Raw genomic sequence first — 15,450 nt, 5'->3', positions numbered from 1 at the left:
ATCTTGGCTTTGGGGTAGGGCGTCTGGCAGAACCTGAAAGTAGATTCTCGTTGTGGCGCTCGATATGGTGCATACAATTGAAGCGTAAAGGAGTATCATCGTGGGACGAAAAAAATATACACACGGAAGATAAATGAAAGCTGCATTCTTTTGCTCTGCGCTTGCCCACTTACGAGAACCGAATATGAGTATGGTCGACTCAGTAATATAATACCACAACTGAGCTTTATTCTAGCAAACAACTAACAGGGGCGGCGGACAATGTGAAGCAGAGCGCACTTTTTGGGCGGAGTTTTTTTTTTTTAGGATTGTGCCATTTTTTTTCATGTACATAATTATGAATCAAGCTTTACATGTAATAACACAGGTACCCCAAGCTCACGTGTGTGTCATGGTTTACAGTAAACACATGGGATTGAAATAAGGCGTTCACTTTACTACGGAAATATAATCGTAAAACTCTCAAAAATATTTTGACCAGACAGTGGAGTCTTAAATATGGTCTGGTGAAGTTTCAAGCCATTTGGACCAGTCGCTCTTCCTATAAACCAGTGATAACATCGATAACTGCGTATAAAACTTTTGTAATGCATGTTACCAGTGCAATTTCAAATTTGATTAGTCTCCTTCGCCGCCGCTCGTGTCGGAGTCACGCAAAGTTCCCCGGTGCCTGTGGTAATAATCGATTGCCTGATAAGAAGATATTATACATTAGACTTATTATTAGATCAGACATATACTTATTAGACTTGCACTAAGAGATCAAGTGACAAACTCTTGCAGTAGCGGCAAAATAACAATAACAAAAAGCAATTTATTCAGCGCTTACACAAAAAGACAGAATTCCCTTTTTTTTCAGAAAGTGTTATTTTTATCGTCGTTCTCTTTGCGCAGTAGTTTCTGACTTTTTTGTTTTGCTATTTTGTTTTATTTTGCTAACAGAAAGGTCACGTGATTTCTTAGCGCATTATGTCAAACACAGGTACCCCCCCCCCCCCTTCCCCCCTCTCAAAATCGCTTCCAGCCCTCACTTTCTAAAGGGATTAAACAATGCACACAAATTCTTTCCGAATTTTACTGTTTATTATTATTATTTTTTGCATCTTTTTTTGTTCATCATATCGACATGACAAAAGGCACGTTCTCCATCACTGTTTGGGTTGCCTGTGTTGTGTTTGTGTCGAGTCAGTCGTGTTACATCGAAAGATGTCGGTACAGGAGGTTTTATACTCGCTTTGCGAGTACGTTAGCATCGGAAATGTGGTGCTACTGCTCCTGTGTATGATAATAGGAAATTTTCTTTGGAGTTTGTATGACTTTCGTGGCATGCCTCCGGGCCCAAGAGCGACGAGAGCTCCGATCATTGGCAACTTGCTTAGCTTTGATCGCGGGGCAGGGGACTTAAGAAATATGACGAACAGGTTTGTAAGCTAGTTGATTAGATTTAATTTTATCGCACTCATACAGCTGTTGAATTTCCAAGTGCTTATTCAACACATCCCCCAGGTGACACAGCTTGCTCACTTTCGATCGTTTCTTTAGTTAAACGTTAGTTAATTAAGTTATGCCTCAATGGCCCGCTTACATTATCCTAACAAGCTGTGCTATGTATAATATATAGATTTAGGCACTGCCTAAAAGCGGAGCCAGCATTGAACACCTTTTGTGTTGACTGATCGAGGTATTTTTGAGGGATCTAGGATCCTGCTCTTTACTGAGATTTATTTATTGTACCAACCAAATGGATCAAGGCCTTATTCAATAATTTAAATTATGCAGTACATCAAAGTTAACAAACACAATTCCTGATGTGAATATGGCTGTCAAAGTTGTCAAGAGTCAAATGTAAATTCTTATGTCCCATCATAGAAGTTCCATTATGAATATATTTTTAATCAAAACAATACTCTGACAAGCTTTGCCCTTGTGCAGAAAATGTCATTGATGTAACAGCATTCCAAAGATTCAAAATAATATATTTAGACTGTTTAGATGCCATACTGTAATTTTTATGTATTGATTTAGAGGCGATTCCCTCCTTCAAAAAAATGTCTGGAAATTAAAATCCAAAAATATATCTCCTTTCATGCATTACATATTGGTGCACCCCCCTTTACCATATAGTGGCCTTGTTGTTGGTGGCCTACCCCCAAATGAATGCAATGAAGAAAAAACAGATTGATTTTGGAAGCAAATCCTAAAAAAAACATCCAAGGCATCACTGACAGTGCTAAAATGCTAACTTCTAATTTCAAACCAAACCCTTTCATTGATCTATGTTTGGGGTAGAGAGGAAGCAAAGAATATCAATTGACTAAAAAATAGTCGACTGGAGAGGAGATATAAAGTAAATTGACTCAACTTAAAAGTTTTGGTGAAAATTATAACAGTATAACAGTGAAAATAATTTGATTGAGCATTTCTTGACATTTCCCCTTTCCCATTATCTTAACCTTTTCACCACCACAGGCCTCTAAAGAGGCCATGTCTATGCTATCCAAGCTATGTGAACACAATTCTATTATTGAAAAAGAACAAGGTTGTTGCTAGTGTTATAAAGTTTAGTATCTTGCCCTAAAAAAACCCTTTCCCTTAATAAAAGTTCCATTAATGTACATTTGTAAAGCTACATTCTGACAAGCTTTGTCCTTGCGAAGAACAATGGATGAAACAGGATTTCAAAGATGAAATATAGTGTCATACACAATTTTAGATAAGATGCAATACTGAAGTTTTAATGTACCATTTTTTTAATATCTACAAATATACATCCAGTAATGCATTATATTTTGGTGTTTTGAGAAACCCTGGATCCAACTATTCCAATGAAATAAATCGAAACCTTTAAAATAAATGTAATGGGAAAGAGACTTAGAAAGAAAATCCTAAAAAGAAGATCAAATCTGTTCATTAATTTATTTTTGGTGTAGAGGGGAAATAGCAAAGAGCATCAATTGCATAAAAATAGTCAACAGGGAGAAGAAAAAGGAAGAAATATGACTCTTCTTTAAATGTTTGAAAAGAAAATATAATAACAATAATGTGATAATTATATTCAGTACTTTTCTAAAATATCCCCTTTCCCATTATCTTTAGGTTGATAGAAAACTGTTTTCTTTACAGATTTATTATTTAAAAAGCGAAAGTTTGTTTTTAGTTTTATATTATATTTAAGTATCTTGTTCTGAAAAAATCTATTGAGTGTGTACTGCTGAATCACATAGTAATGCCCTAGTCATTTGCGCCCCCTCCCTTATGGTCCCGCAGAAGTCAGGGGTTAATGTGGGGTTTTAGACCACTTTTTAACCAGAATATGTCAAGAGGGGTGGTGGTATTGACTGTTTTTGACTCTTAACTTGGAAACAGGCTTTTATTAAAGTTTAATCCCCCACCCTTACCTGGGACCATGGGTGTGGGGGTATCAAATGACTAGTGAATAAGAACATCCTACTGTTATCTTCAAGACATGGTTTTTAATTCGCATGTCTTCCAGTCTTTAGCATTCATCTTGGCCCTCAGGTAGTTCCTGGTTCATAAAAGAGTGAAAACAATTATTTATTATTTCTTTCAAAACAATCTTTTCATCAAGCCATTTATAATCTAACTAATTTTCCACAACTATTTGAAAAAAAAAATAAACACATGAGATGCAAGATGCAGACAATACATATTGAAAATAGGGGTTGATTTTTTTTATCCTCGGTAAGGAAAATTTCTCTTGTAAGTTGAAAAAGTTGCTGTATCTTCTAAGGATATGTATCTTCTTAGGACTAAGAGCACAGGATATAAAGACAAGAACGGTCTTCTTTAGCAGTATTTGACAAATGCAACACGATATTGGTTAGCCTTTATGAAATATCTCAACACAATCAATCTGCCCTGAAGAAGTCTTAATTTAAAAATTTGGCAGAGTCAAATTCCAGTTTTTGGTGTATTGTATTTTATTCACAATCAAGAATATAGATAAAACAAAGAATGTCAAAACAAAAGCTGTTATGCTCAAATAATTTGATTACTAAGTTAAGTACTCCCATTCTCAAAGCATACAAAAGGACAACAAAAAGCCTAATAACTGTCATATCCTCAATAGACAATACAAATCGTCGTCCAAAACTCACCTTGCATTGTTGTTTTTTTCGCTTTTTTGTGGTTGTGTTCTCAATGTGAACTGTTACTTGCTTAAATTTACTAGCTAAAACCAGATAAATCTTGGCGTGAATGAATGTTAGTAGATCTCCTCTAGTTGACTTTATCCTTAAGTCACAAAATTTGAGGCAAAATAAATAATCATCGCATAATCAACAAGAACTTTTTCCCCTGCTCCGTGCTTGTATTTAGTCGCCATTTCAGGGCCGAGTGGGGCCTGGGAGTCGCGCGGCTGACTGACTGGCTGGCTGGCTGGCTGGCGAGTGACACCACAGGGTACCCGCGCGATGACCACAAAAACCAAGTCGCATACCTATACCATATTTCCATGCCTATGGAGCTACGCGCGCGGCCTGCGGCCGCGCTTGGCTCCGCTATAATAATGTATAATGTTATGAAAGAATGGAAGACTTACTTAAATTTTCTATTAGTCTCTGTCAGCCGTCATTGTTTCATCCTTGCAAAGTGTGAAAAAGCATCCATTTCCATCGGTTGATTTGGGGAAGCCAATGTGATATTTTCTATTGAATTTTTTATATGAAGTATTAAATTTCCTTTTAGATGGTTATTTTAAGATTTTGACACACTATATGAAGTATTAAATTTTCCTTTTAGATGGTTATTTTAAGATTTGAACACACTATGTGCCTTCTAATATTAATGAAAACAATAACAAAGGTGTGGCCGACAATAGTTTCCCGCGTAGCTGTTCTTTGTGTCAGTCACGCAATGCATTTGAGGACAAGAAACTTTTTTTTTTAATTTTAAGCTATGGTCTTGGCCTTAATGCAGATATATTAATATTAATTCCAACAGCTTGCGGAAGCACTATGGTGGCATTTTTGCTTTACAAGTTGGAAGCTGGAGAATGGTTTTTGCTGGGTCACCAGATGCTGTAAGGGAAGTCTTGGTGAAGAGATCTGCTGACTATGCCGGGCGCCCGCCTTTCCACAGCTTTCATCTGGAAACCAAGGGTAAAGGATAAAGGAGAGTAGGAACAGGCATATGCAGGTGCAGGCAGGCAGGCAGACAGACAGACAGGCAGGCAGGCAGGCAGGCAGGCAGGCAGGCAGGCAGGCAGGCAGGCAGGCAGGCAGGCAGGCAGGCAGGCAGACAGGCAGCTTTATTAGAGTGCTGTGAACAAAGATGTACATACATAGGCCATTATTCTCTAATATTTTTAAGTAAGATTGTCTAATTAAAAAGCATATATGTATTTAACTACTATGTGTTTTTGGGGGCTATTAAATCTGTAAAGTTTGGGAAATGTGCGGATCTAGGGGTATGGGCTAAGTGGGTCTGCCCCCCCCCCCCCCCTATTTTCAGATATTTGCCTTAAAATTAACAAGAATTGTAAGGAAATCTGTCAGAAGAACAATGGATCTGCCCCATCCCCCCCTTTTTTTAGAAATCCTTGCTTTGACCCCTATATTTTGGAACTCCAGGATCTGCACCTGATTTGCATCCAGAAATTGACATTGGCACAATCATAGTCATTAATTATAAAATATATATTATTATAAAAGATTAAATTGGTGATTTTCCATCACCAATAATTCGCTGGCTGGCATTTAAGAAAACAGCATTTTAATGTTGTTGTACAAGGATAATATGCCCAATATTTTTGGCTATAAATAATACAATCTGCTAACCCTAATATTGTGTGCAAAGGCACCATGTGTTATTAGAGGACACGCAGGTACATGCTTGGCGTCAGCGTGCATGTATGGTCACCAAAACTTGATTTTAACATTGTATAAAACTCTGAGAATAATAAACTATAAAACGCTGCTTCTTGTTGCCTTATGTTCATGACACGCTTTGATGTCACCTGTGTTTCTATTAGAGGACAGACGCCTGCAAAAATGAGATCAATTTGTCAAATATAATCATTGAATTTCTTCTTACTTTTTTTTTTCAGGGGGTAAGGACATTGCCGTAGGAAACTACGGACCAGCTTGGAGAATGCATCGCAAGTTGTTTACAACTTCCCTTCGCTACTACCTCCACAATGTCCCATTACTGGAATCACACATCTCCAGACAAGTTAAAAAGCTTGTGGCACTGTTTGATGAAGAAAAGGGAAGTGCGTTTAATCCTGCTGTACTGATTAAACAGAGTGTTGCTGATGTTATTACCAAGATGACGTTTGATGAAGCCTTTAATGCATCTCATCCAAGTTTTGACAAGTTTTTCAAGACTTTGTTGTACTCCATGGAAGATGTTGATCTTAACACGCAGAGAGTTGCCCTTGATTTTTTCACCTTTACAAAGTATCTCCCATTTGAGACTTACCGAAAGACCAAAGAAATGGCTGATTATGTGTTCAATGTCTTGAAGGAGGTTGTTGATGAGAGAAATAAAACCTTTGACCCCTCCCAGCCGACCACAGACCTCCTTACAGCACTGCTCAAGGCAAGACTTGAGGCTGAATTTGATACCATAGAAGAAAAACAGGTGTTGCTGGCAGACAAGTACCTTTTAAACACACTTACCGACATGTTTATTGCTGGCTATGCTACAGTGAGCGACACATTACGCTGGTTGATTGTTTACCTTGTGAACTACCCACACATCCAGGAAGAGATCCACAATGCCTTGGATAAGGTAATCACTAATAATTTCTAGAAATATATGCATTTTGTATGTTAAGTATGAGGAACAATGCATGGTAGCTCATTTAATCCCACCATGATTTGCCTGACCTTGGAGGCTAGTCTATAGCTTGCTAACTGGCTCTCATTCTGGGTTATTCGGAAATGTTTGTTTTTCAAATGTTGGGAATTCTATGGAGCACATGAAGGTCGGGATGCGCTGGAGCTAGGGTGCCAAGTGCACCTTGTCCTTTGCAAGCCTGAATGAGGGCCAGTTAGCAGGCTACCTAGTCTATTACCTTAGGGAGAGTTCATTAACAAGGAAGATATTGAGGGGTGCTCAAAAAATTTTAACCACCAAAAGGGGGGCACCTAAAAAAAAGGTCCTCTAAAGGGGGGGCTCTGTATTTTTTTAGAAGCCATTCCAGCTTTTTACTGATATTATCTAGTTTAAAGCACAAATACATATTGATTATTAAGGCAAATGACAAAATGTTTAATACTTTTGTCTTTATAAACCAAAGCTTCCAGCTTTCAGGATATAGCAGTTTGATTTACGGATCCAGCTTTCATTAGTTAGATTTACCGATATTGATTATTATCAGTTAACAGAACAAATAGAAATAACCTTCTAAACAGTGGTGGAGCATGCAAATCCACAAGACGATAAACATACAATGTAGTAAAATAAACATAAACGTACAATGCAGTATGAATTTTCCAGATTTAAAGACCTCTTGTTAAGAGGGGGCTCTGAAAATTTTAGGGGTTCTGAAAAGGGGGGGCACAGAAAAATGTTTACAGTGAAAGGGGTGCGTTAAAATGTGTCTTTAGTTAAAATCTTCCATCTCCCCCCCCCCCCCCCCCCCTCCCTTGGTATATTTAATGAACACTCCTAAAATCTTCAGATTAAATTTAACCCTTTCTGAAAAAAAGGAGCTTTTTTTTGTAAGCACTGAATAAGTTGCTTTTTGTTGCTGTTATTTTGCCACTAAAGGCCAGAGCGCGCGCGTGGGTTTGCCACCCACAGTCATGTGATCTCTTAGCGCAAAACTGAATTTTAAATAACTTTGTCATAACCTTTTAAGGTGGTTGGTTCGGATAGAACGCCATCACTTGATGACCGCCAACAGCTTTCAATCATTCAAGCAACTATCATGGAGACACTGCGGTTTACTGCAGACTTTACGCTGCCCCACTACACGTTAAAGGACACCTCCCTGTGTGGATACCGTGTGCCAAAGGACTCTGTTGTCATGGTTGACATCAAGTCAGTTCACATGGACCCCAAATGCTGGGAGAATCCCACAGAATTCAACCCTCACCGCCATATTGATGACAAAGGTCAGTTTACTGGTTTAGGATTTGCTATTTACTGGGTGAGAATGTGCCCCTCCTCCCCACTCCACCAGACAACTAAAAAGTGGTTTAGTTCTTATTGAAGGATCATCTGATTATTATCCTTTTTTTCATTTGATATCTATGAATAGATATGAACTGAATAGTTTGAATACACTATGCTTTTCTTCTTTTCTTGTCAGGATGAATATCTCCCGTTTTTCATTAGTGTTTGTTTTGTTATTTTGTGTTGTACTTGTATGTTTGTACTTCACTATATATCTTAAATACTTTTGATTTCTTGAAGTGATCCACGCAAATTCGTTTTTTGGTAACCGTTCAATAAGAACTATGGAAATGTGATTCCATAAGTTCAGTTTTATCGCAGTGCCTATCAATTTACCGGTAGTTCTCACACGAATGGTTACTTTTAAAAACTTACTGTACATCTTAATAAAATAGTATAAGATTCATTCATTTATTCCTGCTCAGGTGAGCTGATTGTGAACCAGGGCAACTGGTTGCCGTTCTCTGCTGGCAGACGTGTTTGTGCTGGCGAGCCACTTGCCAAGATTGAGGTCTTCCTGTACAGCTCCTGGCTGCTCCACAAGTTCCGTTTCATCGGTGAAGAGGGAAAGCCTCCTCCATCACTCGTTCCCAACAGGGGATTTACCGTAATCCCTAAACCATATAAGATCCATGCAGTACGACGCCATTAATGACCTCCTCAATCCACCCAGTCATCCCTGGACAGGACATGTTTGAGGCTATCCAATATATAAGCCACCCCCCCCCCCCCCCGAATAATCACCTCGCCTAAACAGGTTGCAAGTACTAACGGAAACTAAAAGTAGTACCCGCCACAATATGTGATCATTGCAAGCTTGTTTTGCTATGTTTCTAGGACGAACTGCACACTGTAAAAAAATAATAATAAAACATACTTTTTATCTCAGAGACAAAAACGGATGTTTGTATAATCGAGCGTAATCTTAGCTACTATCCCGTGACGCAAACAGTCCCCGACGTGCTATCCGAAACCTGCCCGACTAACTTTAAAGCAACGTAGCTTGACCGGTTTTCTGTTATTAATTTTTTTTTTTTTTTTCACCACACTTGGATTATCTTAGGATTGATCCATATTATCCTGCACTCGGTTTATATAATGACCCATAGTACCTTTCGATCGTACTCTATTTACCAATTGCAGTTTGCACTATTATTAATGTTTACCGTATCAGATTGATCTGTCTTGTATGCTATTAGAAATAAATTTCACTCGTTATTTTAACATTGCGCCTTGCGTCGTATTTGCATATTTTGTATAGAAAAGCCTACCATGTTTTTACACATGTATTTTTTGCATAAGTATATCTGCGCAAATCCCCCTCACCTCCCAATCCTGGAGCGTCTCTGTCTTATACGTAGAGGTCCCACCGCTTTCTTTTCTCTGATGATTAGAAAAACTACCGACAGCCTGTAGAATAACTAGGGCGTCTCTGTTTTTGTCCTGGTGCTAAAAACGTCAGGGAAAGTTTTCAACCTTGTGATTATTTATTTCCCTTCTTTATCTTGGCCGTAAAAAAACTCGTTTAAGGTCCTCCATCAAGTTTCTAAATGGTACAGCCCCTGGAACCCCCTGTTTTTTGTTTAAGCAACAAATGAGTGTGTTCTTCTTTTGAAGACACATGTAAAACGCTATGCAAAGTGTGTCATGAATTCTATTCTGGAGCTAATGAGGCATGCTGATACATTTAATCAGAGGCGTCAGGTAATAAAAGGACTTATTAGTTGAGCACTGTTTTTCGACAGGGAGCCTGCGTTCTTTTTTAGCAAGTTAATGATAGTTGTGGCATTATAGCGTGAAAAGTCACAAACGCATTTATATACTAGCGGTGAAAACAAAAGAAATAAAGTGCGTGCGTCCATTCTAAAAGCTAGAAATTTTAAAGGGATGCTTAAAAATAGCGGTGATGATAAAGTTTGACGTGCAGGTGGCTATATGGATTTAAGTGCTAATTGTTTTATTTGAGCTTCCATCCGTGCGGCCTAAAACTGCCCCCTTAATTAGAAAAGACTAAAACATTCGTTCTCGGCAGTCGGGAAATCCATCATGTATAACGTTCTTCAGAAGAAGCCGTCTCTCTAATGTAAGTGACCGCTATTTCTAATCATATCCTTTTTTATAGCGCATAATATTTTCACAAAAAATGAGGACATATTGTTTATCAAGTAGTGTAAAAACAATTGTCAATTTGTAGGACTGTGTAAAAATGTTTTCATTGTTTTTCTCTATACTTGCGGTAATTTTTTAACTTAAATCCACTTTAATCATCTTTCAAGCGAAAAGTTTGCATTCTTTCTAGTAATCTATTTTGCTCGTTGTTTACTTATTTCGCTTAATCTTTTTTCTTATTAGTTAGCGGGTAAGGCATCAGGTGAAATCGGAAAGAATGGATACCTTACTAGCGGGGTTAATCAAGCAGAGAAACACGCCTTCGCCGAGTCCAGGATTATTTCGCGCCAAAATGCGAAGTAGACTGAGCCAATTGAAGACACAAGGGAAACTAAGTGAAGATGAAAGACCGTAAGTGGCTTTGTGGGTACCATGGAAACGGTCGCTTGAATGACCCCCTCCCCTCCCTAATACCTGGGCACGCAATATCCAAATATCAGTAAAGCGCACATCGACACTTTTTAGAAGGGAGCAGTTGGCAAATGAATGATGCTCGCACGCCGTTTTTGGTACGCTCCGGTGTGAATATTTTCTCATGTTCTCTCAAACCCACAAAAAAAAATATATGAGTCACTTCCATTTTTCTATCTAAAGTTCCAATAATCAACATTTCCGCGCGATCCGGTTATTTGTCACCAGGTCACTCACTTTCATGCCTCTAGTTTTTGGTTGTTTCTGTTCGTTTTTAAAGTTTCTTTTTTAGCTAGATATTCTTGGGTAAGGTTTTTTTTATTAAGAACGTCGATCAACCACTTCTCTGTTATTATTTACAATTGAAAATACAACAATGGTTTATTTGCAAGAAAACTTTAAAATGACTATGCACGTTTAAAGTCGGATTGTTTATTAACAGTATTGTTGATATTTGATTAAATGTGTCTGTGTGCCGATGGAAATGAATTTTTTGGATGATTGGCCCTTAAAAAGACCTTTTTGATGAAAAAAAAGTAGCACTGATTTTACGTGAGGAACCCTGGCCTATTTCTTCTTTTACCGCCAGCCGCCATTTATTTTATTTCTTGTTTTCTCGTTAATCCAACGGAACATGAGTTTGTCAGTGCATGGGTTACCTGTGTCAGCGAATTTTCGCGCGCTTTTTTGCGACGCGCGCGTTCGTCAACCAATTGATCGTTATTCAACAACACGAGAACGGTAAATCGAGAGATAAAAACACAGAAAATATTGAAATCCCCCCCTCCCCTTAGTCAGCTCATATAAAGGGAATGAATCGAGATGGAAGTCAATGTTCTGCTTAACCTAAAGGGGAAAATCAATCAATGGAAACGCTTTGGTAAAGACGATGATTCGTAAGTGGACAAAAAATATCTCTTTTGTTTTGCAAATTCACAAATGTTTTGTTGGATGAAAGTCTGCTCCTGTCTACGGTACTTATAATAACCAGTTTCTCAAAATCTACGTAAGTACCCGTAAGCTCAATGAAGAGTAGATAATATTAATATATTATAAAGTACTAAAGCAAGTACTTAATTATATAAGAGTAAATAACACATTCCCAATGGATGAAGTAAAAAGACTATTTCAAACAAACATTTTACTTATTTCTCCTTTTTAACTATTAAATAATAAATATATAGAAGTGTAGTTTCCAAGTTACAAAATAAAATTGATTAGGTCTGACGTGAAATGGTTTGCAGGTGGAAATACTTTCGTTTTTTCCGTTTTCTGTCAGTGTCTTATGGGTTTCCTGTGGTTTCTTCTATTATTTGTAGACTAGGTACTAGTACACACTGTTCCTATAGCAACAAATCGTGTCTTTACTTTTCTTCGCCGCTGCACAAAAGAAAAAACTTTCGCCTTATTTGAATTGTGTTTTCCTGTGAAATTTGCACCTAAAATGATTCGCCTGTAAAATAATAAAACAACATGGCATCGAAGGCTCCGAAAAAGAAGGAATCAAAGGAGAGAGTAACTTCGGCGGCTAAAACAAATCCCGAGTAAGTATAAATGCATGCCTTCGTTCGAGATTTATTTACCAAATACTATAGTGTGAAGCTCTGTTGTTACTTCAAGAGTACTAGACATCCATCAAACTTCACCATGTGTACTGTAAAAACACTCGGCTTTTTTACAGCAAAATATAAATCTTGCGACAATATCCTACTACTAAAATAATAAGTTCAGGATGATAATTGCAACATTTTGGAAGCTTCAATGGCTTCCCTCAGTTCGCAAGTCGATATTTTCTGGGTTTGTTTTTTTAAATTGTGATTTGTCGAAAGGAGATTAGTTTTCAGCACTCGAAGTGACGTGACATAGCTCCCTTTGCCAAAATTAGATCTCATCTTATGTGGTTTCAAGTTGCAATTATTTCCGTTTCTATGGAGCTCGAAGCTAAAGCGCCAAAACCCTCGGGTTGACCTCAGCGACTAGCGTTTGTGGCGTTCTTTGTCGCTGTTTGCATAGAAAATTAGTGCTTATAGGGGTAGAAGCCACAATGGCAAACGCTAGAAAGTCCTCATCGGCATGGAAAGACCTTCGAATGGCTGCTTCAAGCTCTGCACGGTTCAGGTGATGGATTGATTTCTACTAATTTTTGGCGTTAAACCAGTGATTCGAGTTTCCTTTTCTTGAGATGCGATGTGTTTTTTCGAAAAAGAGCTAACAATGCTTGTATTTACGTGGTTAGTTTTTCATGGGTTGATATCAATGGCCTAAATTGTATCTTCAATTGTATCCTCAATTGTTTACTTATTGTTAACCGTTTACCATTTTCTGTATGCTTTGTGTAACAACTCTTCAATTCAAAACAGGAAAACATAATTCACAGCATAACTGATGTTCTCCTTTTTATTTAATCTTACTCCCCATAGTGAACTTAGCTTAGCTTTTATAATCAATTATAATCATAATCATGTGTGATCATTGCTGGGTTATGAAAATATGATGTCTTTTGACTTGTTTACATGCTTATTTGTAACAACATAGTATAAGAAAACAATATTGTTGACCTTTCGCTGACTAAACACAAACCACAGCCTTTATTTACATTTTTTGAGTTCCTCATAAACCATTTGCATAATCACTTGCAATGTACACATTATTGCATTCTCCAGTTGCTTAGCTACTCATCCTTTGATGACTTTAACTGCCATTTGTCTGGGTAGCAGCATTAAATTGATATGAGCTCACTTGGGGCCGTTACGCACATGAAGATAAGCTTGCATATCCCAGGAACGAATCGTGGTAGAAGGTACTCATGCACTTTGAACTCCCTAAGCCTTACATTATAAGCAATATTCTAAGATTGATTGTTCTCGGGGATTATCTAGCTACAGGTTGTTTGGATTGTTGTGGTGTTGGAAGGATCTTGTAGACATTGAGGGCTTAATGGCTGATAATACTTCCACTCATCTTGATATTGCATTTAATTAAATAGCCACTTTCTTTTGGTCTGGAACAAATGATTTAAACCATTTTTAATAGAATTTCATTTACCAGAGGTATACTGCTCTATATTCAATAAGCTTTTGTGTGGTCATTTATAGGAAATGAATATTGTTCCATTGGTACAAGTAAGGCAAAATTATTTTCTGAGGGGAGTGCATAGATATGTAGTATATGTCTATAACATTCAGGGATTCTTTAATAAGAAAGCTGCTTTTTGGCAATGGAAGCAGAATGTGGTTTTATCCTGTTCCTACGCTATGTAGCTCCATCACCCATTCCACAATTAGTGGATTGTCATAATTCACATTTAAGTCTTGTATTTGAGACTCATGGGCCAACACATGTATACTAAAGTACACAATGTATTTCATGGTGTATCATTATTTGAAATGATCCATGAAGCAATAAAAAATAGTTCTGGGCTAGGGGTTTGCATGGTCTTTTGTGCAAAGAATGCAAAAACACCCTTCTGCTATATCACAGTATCATATCGCTGGTAGGGGATTCTGATTTCCCCTCCAGTAGAGCCATAATTTTACAACAGACAATATCCAAGAGAATCTCCCTCCTCCCCCTGCACAATCACAAAGGATAACTCTACACCCATACAGTCAAAGTTTTCTACTGTGTTCATGATACTTTTAACCAAATCTACCTGGATGTTCTTTGAGCACTTTATTCTTAAGTCTCTAATAATATGACTGCTTATTACCCTTGCTTTACAGACAGTCAATTGCACCAAGTGTGATTGGATCACTGAAAGATGGAGATGACAAGAAAGGGAAAAACAAGCAGCCAATTATCATCTGGCCAGAGTGGAGTGACCAGGACATCAACCAGGAAAAATGGGTATGCACTGTTTAGCTACCAATTAAAAAAAATTATATAAGAAACCTTAACCTAAAATGTGTGTCATGCATCTGTGAAATGCTCAACAAGAGAAATATACATTTTAGTAGATCTAGGCAAATAGTTAAGAAATTTTGCCCCCCCCCCCCCCCCCCTTCTTGTACTGGAAGGAAAAGTTTTATGTGCAAAAATATATTGTGTATGTGTGTATGTTTGTTTATAATTCAAACAAACTATCTGGTTAAGTTTCTGTCAAAATTTTTATTACAATCTTTGGAGTATTTGCAGTGACTGGAACAATAGGGCAGATAGAGATGTAAACCATAGCCAACTTTGCAGTACTGTTAAAAAGCTACTTAAATCTGAGGAATATCGCTAACTATTCTAAGTGCTATTTCTGTCCTTATACTTCATCAGGATACAACTCATAAAGCTAAAGAGAAGGAGAAGGGAAAGAGTCCAAATCCGGTAAGAATAATGTAATACACATGAGACATGGAGAGCACTGTTTATGGCGGCACTTTTTTGATGAAGTTGAAAGTATTACATACACAAGATGAACTTTAAATTCACAGTTGCACAGAGCACATAAACATATACTCCATTTCTCTGACTTATTAACACCTATTTTAAATAGGGAATGATTCATTCACAGCATCCTTACGAAGACCCAGAAGGTCGGATTGATCTGCCGCAGTCACTCAGATACCGTGTAGATCATTGGAAACGGCCTGTAGACTTTATATTGGAGAAGGTAGGTCAGAAATATGTTCTATGATCTTTGGTTTCTCTCTTACTTTATGTTTGGGGTGTTCATTTAATATCTTTAGGGGGAGGGTTGGTGGGCCCCGAAAATGTTTAACCTGCTAAAACAATTGG

General features: G+C 37.7%; 2 protein-coding genes and 1 long non-coding RNA gene across 11 annotated transcripts in view; 2 read left to right on the top strand and 1 right to left on the bottom strand.

Annotated features, from left to right (window-relative positions):
* Positions 1–327: 327 nt before the first annotated feature.
* On the bottom strand, positions 328–4,964 carry LOC125559855. Its single transcript, XR_007306550.1, has 2 exons — positions 4,562–4,964; positions 328–690 (listed from the first exon to the last, which is right to left on the bottom strand). It is a non-coding gene; the product is annotated as an uncharacterized LOC125559855 (long non-coding RNA).
* Positions 1,154–9,369, top strand: LOC5515989 (steroid 17-alpha-hydroxylase/17,20 lyase). The gene is made up of 5 exons (XM_032385797.2): positions 1,154–1,421; positions 4,963–5,120; positions 6,068–6,753; positions 7,829–8,084; positions 8,571–9,369. Exons 1-5 carry the CDS (start codon positions 1,207–1,209, stop codon positions 8,795–8,797), a joined length of 1,542 nt encoding a protein of 513 aa, XP_032241688.2. The 5' UTR covers positions 1,154–1,206; the 3' UTR covers positions 8,798–9,369.
* A 738-nt stretch (positions 9,370–10,107) lies between these two features.
* The window catches only part of LOC5501696 (androglobin), a 34,962-nt gene continuing 29,619 nt past the window's right edge, over positions 10,108–15,450 (top strand). For 2 of the 9 annotated variants that reach the window (XM_048721886.1, XM_048721884.1), the window contains exons 1-5: positions 10,108–10,228; positions 10,498–10,665; positions 14,448–14,571; positions 14,989–15,039; positions 15,209–15,325. In XM_048721886.1, the coding sequence (XP_048577843.1) occupies positions 10,532–10,665; positions 14,448–14,571; positions 14,989–15,039; positions 15,209–15,325 (426 nt within the window). In that variant the 5' untranslated portion in view covers positions 10,108–10,228; positions 10,498–10,531. Of the gene's footprint in view, positions 10,229–10,347; positions 10,354–10,497; positions 10,666–11,449; positions 11,622–12,066; positions 12,270–12,632; positions 12,844–13,391; positions 13,526–14,447; positions 14,572–14,988; positions 15,040–15,208; positions 15,326–15,450 lie in introns of those variants that run through there. The other 7 variants (XM_048721885.1, XM_048721887.1, XM_048721890.1 and 4 more) reach the window with 7 other exon arrangements.

Source organism: Nematostella vectensis, chromosome 14 (genome assembly GCF_932526225.1).
Source record: "Nematostella vectensis chromosome 14, jaNemVect1.1, whole genome shotgun sequence".
Taxonomy (NCBI): domain Eukaryota; kingdom Metazoa; phylum Cnidaria; class Anthozoa; order Actiniaria; family Edwardsiidae; genus Nematostella; species Nematostella vectensis.
The sequence above is the reverse complement of the archived record's forward strand: the minus strand, read 5'-3'. Positions and strand labels throughout refer to the sequence as shown.

Bases quoted from the DNA above. Each gene is read 5' to 3' on its own strand.
- LOC5515989 (XM_032385797.2), top strand. From the start codon at position 1,207: ATGTCGGTACAGGAGGTTTTATACTCGCTTTGCGAGTACGTTAGCATC. The intron at 1,422-4,962 runs GTTTGTAAGCTA...TAATTCCAACAG, and splicing joins TTAAGAAATATGACGAACAG to CTTGCGGAAGCACTATGGTG. The intron at 8,085-8,570 runs GTCAGTTTACTG...ATTCCTGCTCAG, and splicing joins CCGCCATATTGATGACAAAG to GTGAGCTGATTGTGAACCAG.